Genomic DNA, 22,179 nt, shown 5'->3' with positions numbered 1-22,179 from the left:
TGATTGCTTTTATGCCCTTGGATCCTCACTCAAGTAGTTTGCCTATTTTTCCTCTGGACATCCTGAATTTTTGAGTGCATTCCCTCTACCAATGTCTTTTGATTTATTACTTGATAATTAGCACTAAGTTTCTTGTTAAGGCCCTGCCTGACCCCACCCATCCCCCAGGATGGGTATGTTTCAGAAGTTTTGCATTTAATTTCTGCTATCCTGTCAGAATTTCTAGATCAAACTGAGCATCATCTTATTCTTTACTGCCCAATGAATCTCCTCTCCCTTCCTTCACTCTGTGTTTGAAATCTCTACCAGGAGAGGGGGGCCTTTAGCCTTGCAAAGAAGGACTGAAATTTCTTAAGATAGTATTCTTCCTTCTGAATTGCGTGTGCACAGAATAAGCCCATTTGTACTCTCATCCCTGCTTGATGAAGCTGAGAAGTTGAGTTAAAAAGAACAACTAACTTGACTGTCTCTTGAAATTTTGCCCCTATGACAGGCTCTGCTTTGTCTTTTGAGTGCTGGAGCCTCCAGATGCCTCACTCTATTCCCATTTCCTTACCTGAGTGCTGTCACACTCCAGTGTCTTTATGGTGAGATCCATGCTGGATTCCCCCGATTTTCCCTCTCCAGTCACAGAATTATTAAAGGGAATATTATTGTTTTCTTTTCCTTTCTGTGTGCATGTGTATGCGTATGTCTGTGTGCCTGAAAGGTATTGTCCTATAGATATTTTTATAACCTGAAGCAATTACAGCTGTCAGCCAGGAGACGAGCTGTGACAAGTTGATTTATGTGTACAGTATATATGTATGCAAGAGGAAAGGGAAGAGAGAGGGGAAGTGGGATGAAGGAAATCGAGAAGGAGGAGGAAGGAGGTAGTTAGGTATCTGCTCTCCAAGAGGCAGAAGGTAAACTATTTCTAAAAAAGAATACAAATAATCAAATTGTTTTTAGAAACCATTCTCTTCATTAACTGGGGGAATGATATCAACCCAGTGGTGTTAGGAAAAGGTGTTCAAATAGGTACTTAAAAGACCATGGAGGAAGGTGTATATAATGTTGCTGTTTCCTAGATGGAATTATTTTATCTATAAGTTTAGATAGAATAAATGTCATCTTTGTGATCTTCTAAATAATTTGAGCATTTATAATTTCTCTAATATCTTTCTTGCAGTTTACTTTTTGTAGAATAGAAATAGAAGTATTTACTTCTATAATTATAATGTACTTGTAAATGTAAAATTTTGTATAGGATGGATGGTGGGGCCTGACAAAAGCCAGTCTGGAATTGCAGGTGGCTTTTTTCCCTTCTGAATCTCCTTTATCTGGCTGCTCTTCTGTAGGCAGCAGCTACTGGAATGCCTCCCTTCACTGCCAGAGATAAAGAAGGTTTTACTATCTTTGGATCAACAGCAGGCAGCCTGGTAGAGTCTGAGTGCCTTAAAGAGGCCTAAAAGGAGAATCACTTTCCCATGAACAAGTAATAATGTAGCAATAACAGTCAAACTTTATTAATATAGCACCTTCTACCTTAAATGGATCTCTAAGTACTTTGCTAGGGAGTTAATCATAGAGTTCAGCCACAAAGGGAAGCTGGTTGCTCTCATTATTCCCATTTCTAGATGCAGAAACAGATGTTCGGAGGTACCTACCTGAGAAGGAGAGCAAAGGCCAAGATGAGAACTTGTCATGGGAGAATTCACACAGAGATCCTCTCTGGAGCATAGCAAAACTATTCCAGGCTCTTTGAATGAATTCCTTCCCTTAATGTTAGCCTTTGCCTCAACATGACTGGGAGGATGTATAACATATACAAAGTGGACTGTTAGTGCATGTCATCTCTTCTCATTTAGAGAACAGGAGAAGTGTGTATGATATAGAAGTAAGAAGTGAGGAAATGTGAGCTCAGGGCTCAGTTTTATCACTATTAAACTATCTGACTTGGTGAAACCATTTTACTTCCTATAGCCTCAATGTTCCATATCTATAAAATGGAGATGAAAGCATATCTGAGCTCGAAGAGACCCCAGGATCAATTAGATACATCCGTACTTGGAAAAGTAGACCCTTTATTTTAAAGCCTCCAGTGAGGGAGAACTCGTTACCTGAGCAGATTCCACTCCAGGACACACTAATTATCCAGCACTTTTCAAAACTTTCTGCTCCCATGTCCACCCATACTTTTAGCTTTCTCTTCTGGGTCAAACAGGACAAATTAAATTTAGCATGCATTTATTAAGCATTTATTATGCAATAATAACAGCATATATAAAAGTTTGAAAAGCACTTTTAAAATAGTATTAAGTTTATCTTCAAAACAACTCTAGGAGGTAGGTGCTATTAATATCCTCAGTTTATTGAAGAGGAAACTGAGGAAAATACAAATTTAGTGATTTGTCTAGGTTTACTTGCTCATAAGTGACTGAGGCCAGTTCGGCCTTCTGTTATTATTATTATTAGTTATTGTTTTATCAATGGGTTTTTTCTCTTATATTTGCTCAATTATGTATATGAAAAATAAATTCATTTTTTAAAATGTTGTTTTCCAAACTATCCCTATCCCTTCCTCCCTAACACTCCTCCTCCTGGAGAAGGCAAAAAAATTTGATATAGATTACACATATGCAGTCATGAAAAATTTATTTTGTTGTTAACTCTGTTGAAAAAAAGAATACAATCCCTCTCCCCCCAAGAAAAATACAATAAAATTCACACTCCAGCAGTTTCTCTGGAGGTGGATAGTATGTTTCATCATTAAATATTTTGGAATTGTCTAGGATCATTTTATTGCTGAGAATAGCTAAATCTTTCACAATTAATTATCATAAAATATTGCCATTTCTGTGTACAATGTTCTCCTGATTCTGCTCACTTCATTTTGCATTAGTTCATATAGTCTTTCCAGATTTTTCTGAAAGCATCCTGCTCATCATTTTTTATAGTACAATAATATTCCATCACAAGTATAAAACCATAATTTGTTCAACCATTCCCCAATTAATGACAATCTCCTCAATTTCCAATTCTTTGCCATCACAAAAAGAGCTGCCATATTTTTTTTGAACATTTAGGTCCTTTTCCTTTTTTTTTTCCTTTGATCTCTTTGGGATACAGACCTAGTACCAATTTTGCTGGGTCAAAATATTACAGCTCTGTGGACAAAGTTCCAAAATACTCTAGTTCACAACTCTACCAATTAGTTCATTAGACCAATTATCCAATGTCTCCTCCAACATCTGTCATTTTCCTTTGTAATGTTAGTCAATTTGATAGGTACCTCAGAATTATTTTAATTTGCATTTCTTTAGTCAGTGAGTATGGGAGCAATGTGTTGGCCTATTTGTAGACTTGCTAGTGGATTTAGTCGATGGAAGATATGTGTAAAATATCCTAGCATGTTCCAGAAGTTGTGTGTATGGATTAGGGGTTTGATTGGTATTTTGTTTGTTATTATATTAAGTTCTGTGGCGATTAGAATTCCTAGTATGGTTATGACTTAGAGAATTTTCTCATATGACTATACATACCTCTGATTTCTTTGTCTAGAAACTACCTTTTCATATCCTTTGATCTTTTATCAATTGAGAAATGACTTATATTCCTATAAACTTGACTATATTCTTTATATATTTGAGAAATGAGGTCTTAATCAGAGAAATTTCCAGCCTTCTATGCATTGCATTACCAGCTGCTTCTAAATGTCAGAAACTGTGTAAGTCTATTCCCTCCTTTACATAATTTTGTTTAGTCATGTTCAACTCTTCATGATGCCATTTTGAAGTTTTCTTGGCAAAAATACTGGAGTGGTTTGTCATTTTCTTCTCTAGCCCAATTGAGGCAAACAGAGGTAAGTTATTTGCCAAAATCACATAGCTAGTAAATGTCTGGAGCCAGATTTGAACTGAAGATTAGTCTTCCTGACCTCACACTCAATCCATTGTTCAGTCTAGCAGTCCCCTTCTACATAATAAGCCTCCAAATATTTGAACAAGTCTATGATCAGGTCCGTCACTGTCTTTTCTCTTCCAGCTCAAACAACACGAAGTCTGACAGTTGATTGTGTTAAGACGTTCTCTAGTCTGCTCACTATCTCAGTCTTCTTCTTCAGGATGCTCTTATATTTGCTAACAAGTAGGATCCAGAAATGAAAACAAATATGGTTTAACAAGGACTGAGTATAGTGCAACCACCTGCTGAGATTGTATAAAAACAAGTAATGCTAACATAAAGCTCTTCTCCTTTCCTTTCTCTCCTTCTATCACAATAATAACAAATAATGATATTTTTTTCTCATATTTCCTTTAGTACCTGCATCATTTCTTAGTAACTTTTTATTCTTCCAGGCCATAAAATGATGATTTACCTGCTGCTGTGTGACTAATACTTTTCTAGTCATTAAAAAAAAAAACCACCTTAATATAATCCCACAACAACTGTGTAAATTAGACAGTATGGAGTATCATTAGCCCCATTTTGCAGATCAGTTAACTGAGGTTGGAGAGATTAATTCCCTTAGCAAAGATCACACAGTTTGTAGAGGGCCAAGCTATGATTTCAATCTACTGACTGCTGACTACACATCCAAGTTTCTTTGCTTTTTCCCAAACACCTAGTTTATTATCTGAAAGTAATGGAAGAATTCCGGTAATTCTTATGTAGATTAACACTTAGACACCACTAAAAAGTTAAAATGATTAAAACCCATTGACAGGTGAAGAGGAAAGTGAAGGTAGCCTTCATAATTACTATTCTCTGCTACCTCATAACTTGGATCACTGGGGAACTAAGAATTTTTATGAATTTTACTCCCTATTACTTCTTCCTACTCATACCTTGGCCATCTTATCCAAGTCTATTTGGTGCTGAAAGAATTCTTAGTAACATGGATTCTCAAAAAATAGTGCTGGATAATTAGCAGCCACCCTAATAGGTTCAGCAGAAAGCTCAAGTAGACACTACCACTGCTTCTGCAGATCAGGAGAGAGGATTTAGGTCAGTGCTGAGAGCTTACATCATGGAGGCCCTCAGCACTGAGCAGCTTTGCATCACTGATGTGCCAACCAAGCTCTGTCTGGGCTGTGCTACCTAGGTGCAGAGGATGCTAGGTCCTGTGATAGGGTATTCACTTTCTTTTATCAGTATTTAAGAGGGAAAAAAATTATAATGCAAGTACAAAGATAAACAGCAACTGCAGAAAAGGGAAAGTGACAGTTACCGATGCAAATTCATTTTTTTTTTCTCCAGGGCTCTCTGATTTTGAAAGACACAGTGTTTAAGAGTGAAATCAACTGTGCAAGAGTTTGCAACTCAGGAAAACCTGGGAACCTTAGTAAGGAATACCAGGTGTCTTAAGTTTTCCCTAATTTAAGCTCTTTTGCAGAGCTAACATTTTTCTAATGTACATAAAATCAGTCCTGTCTAGTGGAAGGTGACCTGAACTGGCATCAGGAGACCTGGCTTCTTCCCTGGGTTCTGCCATTTAATAGCTGTGTGAAAATGGACAATTTCACTCATTTCTTTGTATCTTGTTTTCCTTTTCTGCAAAATGAGAGCATTGAATTAAACGATCCTGAGTCTGGAAAATTCTGTTGTCCAAATCAATAATAAGTAAGTAGATCCATGGGGATTAGGATTTTCCCCACTGCTCTCAGGGAGAAAAATAAATCCAGGGGGCTTTGCCAACTTCTTAGAAGGTTTTATGTATCATACCTAACATCTATGGTTTAAATTCCATCTTTCCCTTTGCTTTTTGGAGATAGAGGTCTTGATGGAGGTTTGGACTGTGGAAGGGTGTGTCCTTATTGATGCAGGAATATGATTATATTAAAATATTCACCCATCCTGAACCTTTTACCTCCAAAGCTTTTTAGAATATCTAATGTATATAATGTGAACAATTGAAGAGGAACATGTGCATTCTTCATGGTTTTCTTGTTCAGGGGTACAGAATATCGATTAAAATATTCTTGGTTATTACCAAAAATCTGAAGATATTTCTGAAGAATAATTTGCATTTGGATTGTAACTTTCCTATTTAGGGGCCATAGCTCTTCAAGGGTTAATCTCTGCTATATAGTGTTAGCCTTTACTGCTATGCCGGGTGCAGGCACCGCAGGGGTTAAAGTGGGAGCTCTCTGCTGCTCACCGTCCTTCCTGGAGATTAATGTGCTAAGTCTCAGCTGTTCAGTGTGTCTGTATCGGAGGGAAAGTGTTGGTCAGTGATGGAGTTGCTGTCATGACAACCCTGGAAGTCGGTGCGTGTGCGAGTCGGAGATGTTCCTGGGAGAAAGGAGCTGCTGAAACTGGGGGAAGCAGCTGAGTTTGGTGTGGCTCCGGCGAGACTCTCCCGTCGGCCGGTTGCATCCTCTGCATTTTGCCCTGCCTAAACCCAGGGAGGGAGATAGAGGGGGTACCGCGGCTTCGCGTGCCCCCGGCGTTCGCTTCTTTCTACCATCTCGGCTGGTACCGCGTCTCTCTTTGAGAGGTTGGATGTAACGGGGCGACTGGAGTGTGTGCATTTTGGATTCAAGGAAGTTGAACGGAAGGAGCTGCTGCAGAATTCCTGGGGTTTGGACGTGCCGTGCCGAAGCTGCGTGAATAGTATATTGCCCTCCGTCTCCCGTTCCCCCTGCAGCATTAACTACGACTATATATATATATATATATATATATATATATATATATACATATATAATATATCTGTACTTTGTATCTCTTCTATTGTTACCTCTCCTGGTGGTGACCTTTTCTTCGAAACTTGATAGAAAGTGTCGGGATTGTTCTTTTTGTCCCTATTCCATTTGAGGAATTACAGATCTGCTCGTGGGTGGCTGAATGAAACCGTTTTCTACGTCCCCGGTACCAAAGTGCTTAGTTCTTACCAAAGTGCCATGTCTGAACTGTTAATTGGAAGAATCCTCTCCTGAAAACGTGTCCACACCTTTGCACCTGCCTTCCTCCTTTCTTTTTTTTCCTGCCGGCTCCTCCCTTGCTGGAGGAACACCAAGGGAGCCCTCTTCAGATGTTGTCGTCCGGGAATTTGGTTCTCTGATGCTGGAAAGCTGAGGCTGGATTTTGGGGAGGATTATTAGACTTGAGGAGCTCCCCTCCCCGCCCCAAACACACACAGTGCTCCTGGTTCGCTCCGTCCCCTTCCTCTCCCCCCACCCCGCTTCCTGTGACTGGCTGGGGGGCGCCTGCGGTGCCGCTGCTCCAGTTCAGGGAAGTTGTGGCTGTCGAGGATGGGGGTCGGTGGGTACTTGCTGCTGCCCTGGAGGTTCCTCGTGGTCCTGTTCTCTAGGTTGTGTTCCTTCTGCCCACAGGAGTGCCAGTGCGCAGCGGAGATGCCACCTTTCCCAAAGCTATGGACAACGTGACGGTCAGGCAAGGGGAGAGCGCCACTCTCAGGTAGGGAGCAGCTCTTCGCTTCTTTGTGGTGGGGGAAAGTGGGTCTTCTGAGAGACAGAGAGAGAGACAATGAGAGAGAGAGAGAGAGAGAGAGAGAGAGAGAGAGAGAGAGAGAGAGAGAGAAGATAGTGAATGGAATTGCAGGTGTGTGTCTGTGAGCATGTGTGTGTGCGTGTGTGAGTATGTGTGTGTGTGTGTGTGTGTGTGTGCGTGTGTGTAACTGAGTACCTACGTCAAGAGATGCCATGCAATTCTGGCAAGAAATGTCACTTATTCTGTGTACCTGGGGTAGAGCAAATTACGGGAAGCTGCGAAGAAACCGTTGTGGAAAAGAAAGGTGTACTATAAGCATCCTTTCCTGGGTTTATAGTACTGAAAGTAGCTATCTTAAATGTGTTGGGAATCTGCAGTTTCTGTGGATTCAGGCTTCCTTGGCGGGTTGGCGGTGAGGAACATCTGTAGCCAGGGATCAGCTATTAGAAAAAAGAAGTGGATAAATTGTGTTTCAGTCCTGCCATTAAAATTGAAGTGCTGGGGAGTCTGATGGCAGTGGTTGTGGCTGCTTGGATGACCCTGAGAATGAAAAATCTCTTCTCTGAAGTTAATGAGGCCCACCCAGTGAAGAGGTTTGCTTTGGTCTGGATGTTCTGACTCTCCTCATGCCATGCTGAGTTGCCAAACTGGAATTCTGACCTCCCTGGCAGGAACACTGTTGGGCCCCAGGCCCTTCTGCTGCTTCTTAGTGAGTTTGATGCCTTGATGCTGTTATTTGCTGGGAAGAGAGGGAATCTCTCCTCCCAACTGGAAGTGGTTTATTGATGCTGGAATCATGGTGAGGCATCAGTATTGTTTATACAAAATATCATATATACTGGTCAAACATTTTCTCTTCCTTTCATTAACCATCAAAATAAAACCTCAAAGTGCCAAAAACTCCATTGTAATTTATTATTATTCTGATTTATGTAATGATCATCATTATTATAATATCTTTATTGTTATTATTGATTATGAAGATTCAAAAATGAGATTTCAACCAGATATGGGAGTGGGATTGACTTCAAAGTTAAAGGACACACTAGTAGGAGGAAATCAAGATTAACTGATAGGGTTTGTTGTTATTATTGTTGTTGTTGTTTTTGACAGGGCAACATGATGAGCTTTTCTTCATGAGTACTATGGTTATGGAACCAATGGCTTTCTAATTTCAAATTTCTACACACATTTCTAACCCAAAATAGTGTAATGTAGCACTCCTTGTTGTGAGGAAAAGTCAAGCTACTTTACTCTGTGGTACTAGACACCAAAACAGATGATTTAGAAGTCAACAACAATGTCATGGGCTCCCTTTAGACTCCTTTTTATTTCTCTCCCTTCTATTACTTTTCCAAGAAGATTAGTGAAACTGACCATAAAAATACCCAATCTCTCTCTGTCTCTCTATGTGTGTGTCTCTCTCACACTCTCTCTCTCAACTGAGAAATGCCTTTTTCCTTCTGCTCAGGTAGGACCACTGACTGACCAAGGTCAATCTATAGATAGTACACTATATGGAAAACTCCAATATCAAAAGGACTGCTAGACTCAGTAGAACAATTGTTCTGCTCACTATCATAAAGACCAGGCCGATAGACCTGAGGGAAGTATTGTGATTTAAAGAAACTGTCCAAAAGAATAAAAAATCCCATAATGCATTGTTATAAGGGGGTCAACTCTTATGTTCCCAACAAATTTTTAATGATCTAATGGTTCCTTTAGTCATTAATTGATTTCCCTCTTTAAGGTTTACATTTTAGAGCTGTCATGTAGATATTAAACATCTGGTTCTTCCCACACCAGAAGTTGTCCTACCATATAGATTCATTCTGCTTGTGTAGGCAAGTGAACTTCAGCAGAATTCTCATAATACAATAAATTCATAAACCTTAAACACAAAATACAATTTTTAAGAGAAATGATATGTTTAACCCATTTGCTACTTTTATCAACCATTGCAATACTACTTCATAAAAGGGGAATTTTCACATGGAGAAAAACCCAAGAAGCACAAAGAAAGAAGAGAGACACACAGAGAGAAAGACAGACAGACAGAAAGACACACACACACACACACACACAGATAGAGACAGAGAGAGAGAGAGAGAGAGAGACAGAGAGAGAGAGACACTTGACACACACACACACACACACAGAGAGAGAGAGAGAGAGAGAGAGAGAGAGAGAGAGAGAGAGAGAGAGAGAGAGAGGCAGAGCAACCATATAGAGATACATTTGGGGAAGGTTTGAAATTTCCCAAGGCCAATGGCATGTAAAAAATAACTTATTATAGACCGTGATGGAATTTGGTGCTCCTCGGAGTGTTCTTGATCCTAATATAGCATTCTTTAGTTTTGGCTTCATTCCAACTATCTCCCTAAAAGAAGTGAATTCAGCAATGATTGAGTATGGGGGTTGTACCTGGGTTAGAACTTGCTTTCTTTTCAATCTCTAAGAGATATTGAGTAATGAAAATGCCTTTCCATGTGTTTGGATTGTGTGTGTGTGTATTTAGATACATACATATATGTTTATATGTATATATACATATATATATACATTGTGTATGTGTATATATATATATATATATATATATATACACCATCTCTTCTACCACTTAAGACTTCATAAAACAAAATACATTACAAGTTAAATTGTACCTTTTCTTGTTTTACTCTGTCTCCATCCCTCATTAGCCAGGAACCTCTATGTGTTTGGAAGTCATCTCTCTTATGACACTTATGGATGTGCTAAAAGGTAAAAACAGTGTTAACTAGAATCATATTTAGTGCAATAGACATGTTGAAAGCACACCTTCTGTGCCTGAATTGTCATTGACCCAGTCTTCTGTTCCTCTACTCTTGAATCTATATATATCTTCCTGAAGCATGTAAGTCATGAGTTCAGGCTGCATGGAACTATTCTACAGGTGGGACAGTGAATTCTGGAGAAGCTGAGAAATAGTCTGAAACCTAATTTCCAATGCTTCAGATTTTTAGATATGGCAAGGAAGCTAATATAAGGAACAGTAAGGCAGCCCTAAGCCTCCTAACTCTTATCAGGTCTTCATTTTGTTCTCATTCTTCAAAACTACGTAAACTCAGATGCATGAGGGCTGCTTTGGTCATCATATCATTTAGGATAGAAATGTTTGACTTTTGTGTCTTTCTTAAGATCCATTTAAGTGATATTTTTGTTTTAGTTAACAACAGTAATTGTAGTCTTAAGTTTAAAAATGAAAAAGGATGATTGAAGCCACCCAGTCTTACTGTCCTGTGCTCTAATCTATTATTATATTATACAACTATCTCCCCTCCCCTTCCCTCTCTTCCCCTCCTCTTTCTTCCCCTCCCCTCTCTTCTCCCTCTCTTCCCCTCCCTTCATCTCTCCTCTCCTATCTCCCTCTCTCACAGGATGTATATACATACTCATATATAGGTGAGTGAGTGTGTGGAGTGTGTGTGTGTGTGTGTGTGTGTGTGTGTGTATCTCTGTCTTTCTTTGGCTTTGTCTGTTTGTCTATCTGTCTCTCCCCCACTCCTCCATCATCAAAACTTGAAGGGAGTAGGACAGTTCAAACGTATTTCAGAGCTGATCGTCTGTTCTTTGCTAGCTGTAGTTTTTCATATATCCAGCAGAGGACTTTTGGTTCTAGTTTTGCTTTCTGTATATTTGTGTCCATTTCCATGTTTTGAGAATTTCTCTCATGCCTCTTGGGGGGAAATGCTATTATTGTAAACACATCCTGATATTAAGAAACTTCTGAAAAAAAGTTTCATTACAGATAGGGATATTGTCGTGATCCTCCTGCCCAGTTTTCTGGAAATTATCTCTCTGTGGAAGATAATTTTAGCCTCCTAACATTTAGAGCAGGGAACTGAGAGATTATCTCATCCACAGCCCCTTCCCCTTTCATTTTGTATATGTATGAAGAAATAAACATCCAGAGTGGGAAAATGAGTTGCGTAAGTAGTTAATAGTTGAACTGAGATTCAAACCCAGTTTCTCAGATTCTAAATCCAGTCATCTTTTCATAGTACAATAAGTTTGTGTTCTTGCTTTCTTTCCATTGTCCTATAAATATTCTATATGAAGCTCAAATTGGCATGATTTAATATGAAGGAAAATACAATTTAAAAGTTATATAGATACCTGTGAGCACCAGCCTTTCATATGGATTTCTCTTATCACTGCTCTTTGATCTCCTTACTTCTGAATTATTGTAGCACTTACTGTCTTACTTGGGTACTTAATCACATACCACTTAGCATTTATTATTTATTTAATGTGTATGTCTTTTTTCCAACTCAAATGTTAAGACCCTTAGCTTTCCTTGGCTTCCTAATCTATAGAATAAGAGGTATAGACTAAATGACCCCCAAATTCTATAATTCTCTAAAATGGCATCTTGTCTTACATTTCTTTTGTATCTCTCCCAGCATTAATTGAATATTATCTATGAATTCATAAATCAATCAGCATTTATTAAGTGTTTACTATATGTTGGGAACTAGAGATACAGATATAAAGAATGAAACAAGATCCTAACATCGAGGAATTTATATCATTTTGATAATATTTGTTGTTTAATCATTTCAGTTATATTGATATGATATTTTCTTTTCTGGCTTATTTTACAGATGGCAAAACTGAGGCAAAGGGGATTAAATGATTGCCCAGGGTCACATAAGCTAATACATTCAGATTTGAACTTCAGGAAGATAAGTTTTCCTGATTTCAGACCTAGAACTCTATCAGCTATGTTACCTAGCTAGCCTTTGATGATATTGGTTACATGTATTTCTAATTGAACAAGATATTTTTTCCCTTGTCATTCAACCTAACATTTTAATATTTTTGATCCTTTCTTCCATGATCATCAATGTCAATAATAACATTTATTAAGTAACCACTCTGTGAAAGTGGGTGCCTTAAGTCTGGGGGATACAAAAAAGATATAGTCCTACATTTTTAGGGGTTTATCATATGGATTAAAAGATTGGATATGTAAATAAAAGGCTAAGTATATATCTATGTCTATCTATATATATGTTAATATTTATAAAATACTAATTGAGTGGCATGGAATAGACAATATGCTTTCAGAGTAAAGATTGATTATTGACAGCCAGGGAAATTAAGGAAGGCTTCATGATAGAAATGGAGCTTGAACATGATCTGAAGCAAGGATCTTGAAGCAAGTCGAGGATGAAACTAAGAGAACCAGAGAGAACAAAGCAGGAAATCCTAAGCAGAGAAGAATAAGTGTCTTTCTATTAGTCACATAGAATCATAGTTATTTGTGTATACAAGGAAAAGAAAAAAAAGTTAATTCCCTTGCTTGTCTTCCATTTGGACATTCTGTTAGGTTCTCTGTTTCCTGATTTCTCCTATTGATGGAATGAGGAACCAAATGATTAAATGACTTAGTTCCTTATTGTCACCTAGCAAGTAGGTACCAATGGGCCTGAACTTTGCTGTTTCTCTACAATATGATCATTTAATATTAAATGGCCTGACTTGTGGACAAAGCCATGAGCTTTGTGCCTGTAAAAGTGAGCAAGACACAAGCAGTTATGTCAGCAACTAGTTCTAAGTAAGATTTAGTTGTTTAAGAGGACATGGGAATTTATGAGTCCTTATTTAGCAATTTGCTCGTCCGGCTCCATGTCTATCCTTATCCTTGAATTTTGATGTGATTGGGTAGCTGGCTCACTGTGATTTTTGCTGTCAAATTGACCTTGTGGAGGTGCTAGTGAGAAGGCTTTAGCCATGTAGATTTCACTGGGCTGGGCTCACTTCGTTCAATCTCCTTAGTCTGTGGGTGTGTGGAAGTAAATGTCCATCTTTTACAGAGACATATATGTGAGCTATCCGCTTCTTGTGCTGTATCTCTGTATTTAGACCCCATGCGGGAATAGTAATATGCTATTGCATTAAACCAAATTAGAGAGCTCCAGAATAATGATTTCCAAGAGAGTAAAAAATCCACAAAAGTCTCACTCAGGTTTTCTCACACCCCTTTCAATTTCAAGTCAGATGGTAGAGGTTGTCTTTTTTGGAGTAACTATCGATCTGTTGTTTATAAGTTAACTCGTTCAGAATAGCAATGCCATTCAGTGAACAGTGTGCTGTTCCAGGATAAATCTTTTTACTTCCCTGCCTCTTCTCAGGATCTACCACTTCATAGCTCCCTCTGTGGACTGCAAATAATTAGGCAAGAAGAATGAATTGCAGAAGCATACTTGCAAAATGAGTTGATGGAAGCAATCAGGTACATGGATATCAGAGATCCAATTCTCAAGGACCAAATCAAAAGCATGGGTTAGAAGGAGTTTGATAGCAAGAGTCCAATGGCTAGGTAAAATAGCAGATAAACAGGCCAACTTTTCAAATATCCCACCAAAAGCTGTAAGCATTTAACTAAACGACCATTTTCCCCTTATTCCAAAATAATAGAATTTAGATAGTAAAATTCCTCTCAGGTCACTGTTTATTTAACTGTAATACTATGTTGAGGAATACAAAGATTGACATCATAGGTTAATAGATTTAATGTTGAAAGGACCTTCAAATCATCCAGTCCAACTGCTAAATTTTATGGAGGAGGAAAATGAAATTTAAAGAGGTTAAGTGACTTACCTAATGTCATATAAGGAATGAGTAGCAGAGATCACATACATTTCTGTAAAAAAAATTAACTAAACAATTAATTTCTGTAGAAAAAGTTTTAGTTTTTTTTTTAATAAAAGATGACAAGCAAGTCAGAAGATCTGAATTTGAATCCACTCTCTGCCTCATTTATCTGGTGTTGGGCAAGTGACTTAGCCTCATTTGTCCCAGTTTTCCTAATTACAACATAAGAGCATTGAATTAGACCTTTCCAATTGCCTTTATTTTGAAAACTGTGATCTTATGAAATGGGATGAGAATCTTGGTCTTCTAATTGCAAATACAGAGCTTTTTTTCTGTTATATAATTCTGCTTATTTGCTTATCCTGATATCTCTTGCCTCCAATTAATCTAGTTTTTAGACTAGTTTTTGAGTAGAAATCTCCTCTCTTGAAGACCTAGGAAAGCACTGATATTTTAAATGAGAACTGGAAACAAAGAATGACAGTTTCTGGAGTACTCATTGAAGCATAGAATCAGAGAACATTTCTCATTTAAGTAAACCAGGACATTATTAATTTTTTCCCTCCAACCTTGTATTCCAAATGAGAACAGCCTTAGGTTTTCTCAGAAACAATTAATACTCTTCTGGATGTTTTCAAATGATACTAGGAAGAAAGGTGCTGAAAAATCTCAAATTAAAATATATCATGTGGCCATCTCAAGAAAGAGAAAAGGAAACGATGTGCACAAATGCCTGGGCACTTTGGTGGAAGAGTAGATAAAAGCAAAGTCCACCTTGAAGTATGACCTTGACCTATTACCTTCCCTGCTCCTGGTTCTGCTAGAAGCTGGTCTAATGATACTTGCCTCCTGGGGGAACCTTGCAAAGCTTCATTAATTAATACTAACAAAGCATTTGAGCTCCTAGGATGTAAGTCTCCATGGAGGTGTAAAGTGTTATCCATGTAACATTATCCTTGCTTTGTTTGAAGGGTCTTTGCAGCCTCAGGAGCTAGTTGCTTTGTTCACAGCAGTGGATTCTGTGAAATAGTTTACTGATAATAACCAATAAACTGGCCTGTCAGCAGCTCCCCTCGAACGAGCCTGGACAACTGAAACAGTTCTAGTTTTAGGACACTTTAAATTGCTTGTATTTAGGATACTGTTTCAATGCAAGACAAGCTGAACACAAGATTCTGTGGGTCAGACAAGTGTGTTTACTGGGGAACGAGGAGGGAAAGCAGAGGACAGTTTAATCTGGATATAACTGATACAACTGCAGATTTTTGGTTTATGTCAAAAAACCCAGCATGATTTGCCCTGATTCTTCCTACCCCTAGCTGGCTCCAAACATCTGCTTGACCACAATGCTGTCTGGATTTCTTATAAAGACTTTTAAGGAAGGGGTAACTTGCTCTGAGGTTTTTTTTGTTCAGAGGTAGTTAGGAAATATAGTAGATAGAGCTCTGCACCTGGAGTCAGAAAGAACTAAGTTGAAATGTGATCTCAGATATTTACTTGTTAGCAATGTGAACGTGGGCAAATCATGTAACATTTGCCTCAGTTTCCTCAATTATCTCAATTCTAAAATGGATGCAGTAATAGCACCTATTTTGAAAGCTTGTTGTGAGGATCAAATGAGATAAATATTTATAAAATGCTTAACACAATTCCAGATACAAAGTAGTCACTATGTAAATAGTATTATTATTAGTGGCTCTCCTATCATTGTTCTTTGTACTATAGTTTCTTGAAACATTTTTTTTTAGAGAATAATATTTCTTCTTTTCTCCTATGATGATACCATTACTCTGAATATCTCTTACCTTTCAAGGAAAAGAAAAAAAGAAGACAGAGATAAAAACAAAAAGGAGAGAGGGGGGCAGAAAGAAGAAGAAGAGAGACAGAGAGGAGGGAAGAGGAGAGAGGGGAGAGAGAAAGGAAGGGAAAAAGTGGGGAAGGGACAGGGGAGGAGGAAGGGAGGGAGAGAAAGAGCATCCAATTGATACAGGTTATATGTCTGAAGAAAACAATGATAGGGAGAGGGGGGATTTTAAATTTTAGGGTTGGGAAATACGGTGCTAGGTAGAAGTACTACAGAAAGATTTATGGTGCATTTTTATGGTACATTTTGTTCGGGCCAGGAGGTAGCTGCTTCTTTTGTTTTTGTACTTCCTCTCCTTGTTTTGGAATTTGCATAGAGAGTCAAGGCTTTCATTGCATGTGGGACAGCAGAAACAAGATATTAGAGTTTCTACTTTTAATCTTTCTTCCCAACAGCCAGCCTCAGAACTGCTAACTGATTTGGAGAGACAATCATTTTGCTTGCTGAAGGTTAGGGAAGCACCAAGGACAGCACCACAGTTCCAGAAATGGGATGTTGGTGTTTTAAGCTATTTTGGAAAGTCATTGGAACAGATTGGATTCACAGATCTTAGTTTTTGATCTATTATTTGAATGATGGTCTTAGAAAAGGTTATAATGATGTCTGAAAAGACTTTTCATCCCACTCTGAAGTCCATCGTCCAAACACAATAGACTAGCTGGAATGTGTTTGCATAAAGAAGTCAGTCTTTCCACACCAGCACTTTTTTCAGTTCTCATATTTTGACGTGGTTAAATTGCTCAAGCTTATTTGTCCAACTTGGCTTTCTTGTCAGTGTGAAACATTTTGGTTCAGAAAGCTTTTTAGGGACTTTTTTATCTTTCCTTTTCTCACAAAATGGGCAATATGAATTAATCTTACAATCTCGTTGATGGATTTAAAAAATAATAGAATTTTTAATGAAAACAGCGCCAAACCCAAAGAGTTGTGGAAAATTACATAGCTAAAATCAACCTTCAGACAAAGCCCTTTCAGTCTAGAAAAGGCAACAGGAGATGTGTTTGTGTGAAAATAATCTTCAGATCTGCTCTGGAGTTCAAACAAGCTACTAATATGGGGGATGAGTGGAAAAGACTGCTCCTCACTCAGAGTAATCATCTTTGGACAAACTTACTCTTCAGAAACACTCAAGTCAAAATAGCCTTATACTTTCCAATTCTGTGAATAGAAAAAAAAACACTTTTTTTTTTCAGTGTATTTAATTGCATATGAGAATTAGACATAATAATGCAAAGGCAGTATTATATAGTGATTAGAATGCTAGAGTTAGAGTCCTAAGCATTTATCTTGGGTTCAAATATCATCTTTAGCATTTCATTCAGCTTCTCTGAATCTGTTTTGTCATTTACAAAATGGGAATATTAATATCTTTAATACAACTTCATTGGACTGTTAGGTTTAAATGAGGTAATAGATATAAAGTCCTTTGAAGGCACTACTTTTCTGTTATTATTAATGCTTGGGAAAATTAATTCTTAGGAAAAATAAGAAACATTAGGCCTATTCCTTTAATTCTACAGGACATTTAGGTCTGGAGAGGATGAGTGACTTGCCCCTGAAGTTTAAAGCCAGACTCTTTTTTTTTTTTAATTTAATAGCCTTTTATTTACAGGATATATAAACCTCTTGTTCCAATTTTTCACCTCTTACCCCCCCCACCCCTCCCCTAGATGGGATGACCAGTAGATGTTAAATACATTAAAATATAAATTAGATACACAATAAGTATACATGACCAAAACGTTATTTTGCTGTACAAAAAGAATCAGACTCTGAAATATTGTACAATTAGCTTGTGAAGGAAATCAAAAATGCAGGTGGGAATAAATAGAGGGATTGGGAATTCAATGTAATGGTTTTTAGTCATCTCCCAGAGTTCTTTTTCTGGGCATAGCTGGTTCAGTTCATTACTGCTCCATTAGAAATGATTTGGTTGATCTCGTTGCTGAGGATGGCCTGGTCCATCAGAACTGGTCATCATATAGTATTGTTGTTGAAATATATAATGATCTCCTGGTCCTGCTCATTTCACTCAGCATCAGTTCGTGTAAGTCTCTCCAGGCCTTTCTGAAATCATCCTGTTGGTCATTTCTTACAGAACAGTAATATTCCATAATATTCATATACCACAATTTATTCAGCCATTCTCCAACTGATGGGCATACATTCAGTTTCCAGTTTTTAGCCACTACAAAAAGGGCTGCCACAAACATTCGTGCATAAAGCCAGACTCTTAAATTCTCTTTTTTAAAAGCTTTTTTTATTTTCAAAAAATATGCATGGGTAGTTTTTTTAAAATTAACCTTTGCAAAACATTTTGTTCCCATTTTCCCTCCCCTTCTCTCACCCCCTCCCTTAGATGGCAAGTCATCCAATATATATTTAACTTGGTAGAAACGTATGTGAAATCCAATATATGCATAAATATTTATACAATCATCTTGATGTGCAAGAAAAATCAAATTAAATAGGGAAAAATGAGAAAGAAAATACAATGCAAGCAAACAACAACAAAAAATAGTGAAACTTCTATGTTGTGAAACATACTCAGTTCCCACACTCCTCACTCTGGGTGTAGATGCTGTCTTCATCACAAAATCATTGGAACTGGTCTGAATCATCTCATTGAAGAGAGCCATGTCCATCAGAATTGGTCATTGTATTATCTTCTTGTTGCTGTATACAATGATCTCCTGGTTCTGTTCATTTCACTTAACATCAGTTCATGTAAGTCTTCCCAGGCCTCTCTGAAACCATCCTGCTGATTGTTTCTTACAGAGCAATGATATTCCTTAACATTCATATGCCACAATTTACTCAGCCATTCTCCACCTGATGGGCATCGTCTCAGTTTCCAGTTTCTTGCTGCTACAAAAAGATTGCTGTAACCATTTTTGTACATGTGGATCCCTTTCCCTCCTTTAAGATCCCTTTGAAATATAAGCCCAGTAGAAACACTGCTGGGTCAAAGGGTATGAACAATTTGATAACTTTTTGAGCATAGTTCCAAATTGCTCTCCAGAATGGCTGAATCTGTTCACAACTCCACCAACAATGTATCAGTATCCCAGTTTTCCCACATCCTCTCCAACATTTGTCATTATCTTTTCCTGTAATTTTAGTCAATCTGAGAGGTATGTAGTGGCATCTCAGAGTTGTCATAATTTGCATTTCTCAGATCAATAGTGATTTAAAGTGCCTTTTCATATGACTAGAAATGGTTTAGGTTTTTTTCATATGACAAATATCTGCTCATATCCTTTGCAGCTCCTCACATTCTCAACCCATAGTTCCCTCTACCAGGCCATACTATCTACTATCATGCATAAAGAATGCCTTGCCTAAAGTCATATAGGCATTAAATGTTTGAACAAGAACCCAATTCCGTGGCCATTTCTATTACCTCATCTTTAACAAAGACTACCCACAAATTGTGATTATAATATTTATTATCCTTTCGTTCAAAGAACATTTCTTTTATTTACATATTCATTTCTTAAAGTGTTCAGTGCCAAATTCATTCCCTCTCTCTAGCCTCTCCCTCATGTATAGAGAAAGTTAAGTAATATAATATTCATAATATATGGCATATACATAAATTATATACATGTATTTGTATGTATTACATACATACATACTCATATACACCTTTTTTCATTGATCTCTTTGGAATATAGACCAAGTAGTAATAATGCTAGGTAACAGGATATGCACACACACACACACACTATATATATATATATATATATATATATATAGCTTAAGAAATATTAGGTGACATTCTGGAGAACAATTTGGAATTATGCCCAAAGGTCTATAAAACTGTGCACACCCTTTGACCCAGCAGTACCACTACTGGGAATGTATCCCAAAGAAACCATAAAGGAGGGAAAAGTGCCCATGTTTGCAAAAAATTTGTTTTTTCTTTGGGGTATCAAGAATTGGATGATTAGTAGATTAGATGAGTAGATCAGATGCCCATCAATTTGGGAATGGCTGAATAAGTTGGGGTATATGACAGTAACAGAATATTATTGTTCTTTAAAAATGATGAATAATCTGATTTTAGGAAGGCTGGAAAGCTTTGTATAAACTGATGCTGAGTGAAATAAGCAGAATCAGTAATACATTGTATACCTTAACAACAAGATTGTGTGGTGATCAACCATGAATGAATTGGTTCCTCTCAGTGCTTCAGTGATCCTAGGCAATCCCAATAAACTTTGGATAGAAAAAAAAAAGAAATATTGGTTAACATTCTGGAAAATAATTTGAAACTATGTTCAAAAGACTATAAAACTGTGCTTACTCTTTGTCCCAGAAATACTATTACTATGTCTGTATCCCACATATGTGTGTGTTAATGTGGACATATATACTTATATATACATACATACATAATGTATACTGTATATATATATACACATATGTATATGTTTATACACACATATATATTGTATATATATATATATATTTTTTTTTTTGGTAGATGCCAGGCTGCTAGTAAAAATATAAACTTAGATTGACACTAACTCTGCCCTACTAAGAATAATCATTTGTAGTTTTAACATTTTATCTATATTAGAAATAGGTAATTATAAGTTTCTTTCTCTAGTGCAGTGAATTCTGAATTACAATTTTAATAGTTTTGGTTGGACTTGGCTGAAACATGAGATGATATATTCTCCAAGACAACATAATGGTATAGTGAATAAAGTGCTGAGCCTAGATTTAGGAAGACCTGAATCCAAATCCAGCTTTATACATTTTACCAATCTGAGCAAGTCACTTAACTTCTGTCTCCCTCAGTTTCCTGGAAAGGAATAATAATAATTCTTACTTAATAGGGGAGGATCAAATGAGGTGATATCTGTAAATTCATTTAAATTTAATTTTATTGTTGCTATGATTTATTTAATCACTGGATCTCCAAGTAAGGAACTCCTTCCACTAATGCAGATCAGTACCTACTCTGTAACTAATATTGTTTGAAAGGTATTAAGTGCTTAAAGATAAGTTGATTTACCAATAGTGAATCATACCAGTATGTGTCAGAGGCAAGATTAGGACTCTAATTTTGGTTCAAGTTTAATAGAGATATAAAAATATACAATGGCTCCTATAATAATGGGTGGTGGGTTTGATTAAAAATTAAAACAGAAAAAAGGCTGTGAATATAATGAGAAAAATCAATTATCTTTCCATCATTTCTTTTTTTACTCTCCTCTCCATGGAAATGTAGTTTCTAGATGGTGCAGGTAGAAGACAAAGTGCATAGAGTGCCCTCCCTGGAGTCATAGAAAACTCTTATTACTAAACTTAGACACTTACTAACTCTCTGACCCTGGGCACGTTATGTTCCCCTATTTGCCTCACTTTTCTTATCTATAAAATGAGCTGGAAAAGAAAATGGCAAAGCACTTCAATACCTTTGACAAGAAAACTCCAAATAGAGTCAGACATGAATGAAGAACAAGAACATTTTCTAGACAGGATAGACTAGGGTCTAAAAGTGTTTAGATATGCATTTAATGCATGAAGTAGAGAGTAGTTATATAGGAAGAAAGAGGTAGAAATACATAGGCATCACTTGGATACAAAATGCATGTTGGGAAATAAGATTAGTTTTAAAGCAAATTCGACAAGCACTCAAAAATTATGCTTGAGTGGTATGGTATTAATGGCAAATGTACTGCCTTCAGATTTAGGTGAGCTTGCTTATTATTCCTAATTCTATCACTCATTATCTGTATCTGATCATGAACAAATAATCTCAACTTAAAATGATGACATTACGACTAGGTGATCTCTGTGATCCATTCAGCTTTCAATGCTCATAATTTATTTTTTAAAAATTAGAGGTAAATAGTCCAATTCTATATAAGGGTCCAGATTATCCCAAAAACCTGTTTAAGATGTGACTGTTGTTGTTTTTCATTTTTGTTTACAAAGAGGACCAAGGATATCATAAAGATGATGTCCTAAGTTGAGGGTGAATTGAAATTCTCACATTGAAATTCTCAAAAAGTTAACTTGAAATAAATTAAAAAAAATTATCTTGCCATATCTATGTGTGCATATATCTTCATGTGCACTTATAAAAATACTACCTGCCAGAAAGTTTCATATTGAACCAAAGAACAGTAAATAAACACATAAACTTCAAAATAAATAGAAAATATCATAATTAGTAGAAAATATCTTCTAGATGATTTTTTTCATTAATTACTGAAAGATCT

The 22,179-nt window shown here is 37.0% G+C and overlaps 1 protein-coding gene across 4 annotated transcripts in view; it reads left to right on the top strand.

The window, feature by feature from the left end:
* The window catches only part of LOC100931919 (neurotrimin), a 1,311,995-nt gene that overhangs the window by 722,539 nt on the left and 567,277 nt on the right, over positions 1–22,179 (top strand). For all 4 annotated transcript variants that reach the window (XM_031963695.1, XM_031963696.1, XM_031963697.1 and 1 more), the window contains exon 2: positions 7,320–7,404. In XM_031963695.1, coding sequence (XP_031819555.1) covers positions 7,320–7,404 — 85 coding nt within the window. The remainder of the gene's footprint in view (positions 1–7,319; positions 7,405–22,179) is intronic.

This window comes from Sarcophilus harrisii, chromosome 3, assembly GCF_902635505.1.
Source record: "Sarcophilus harrisii chromosome 3, mSarHar1.11, whole genome shotgun sequence".
Lineage (NCBI taxonomy): Eukaryota > Metazoa > Chordata > Mammalia > Dasyuromorphia > Dasyuridae > Sarcophilus > Sarcophilus harrisii.
Note: the sequence above shows the minus strand (reverse complement) of the source record. Positions and strands in the feature narration are given on the sequence as shown.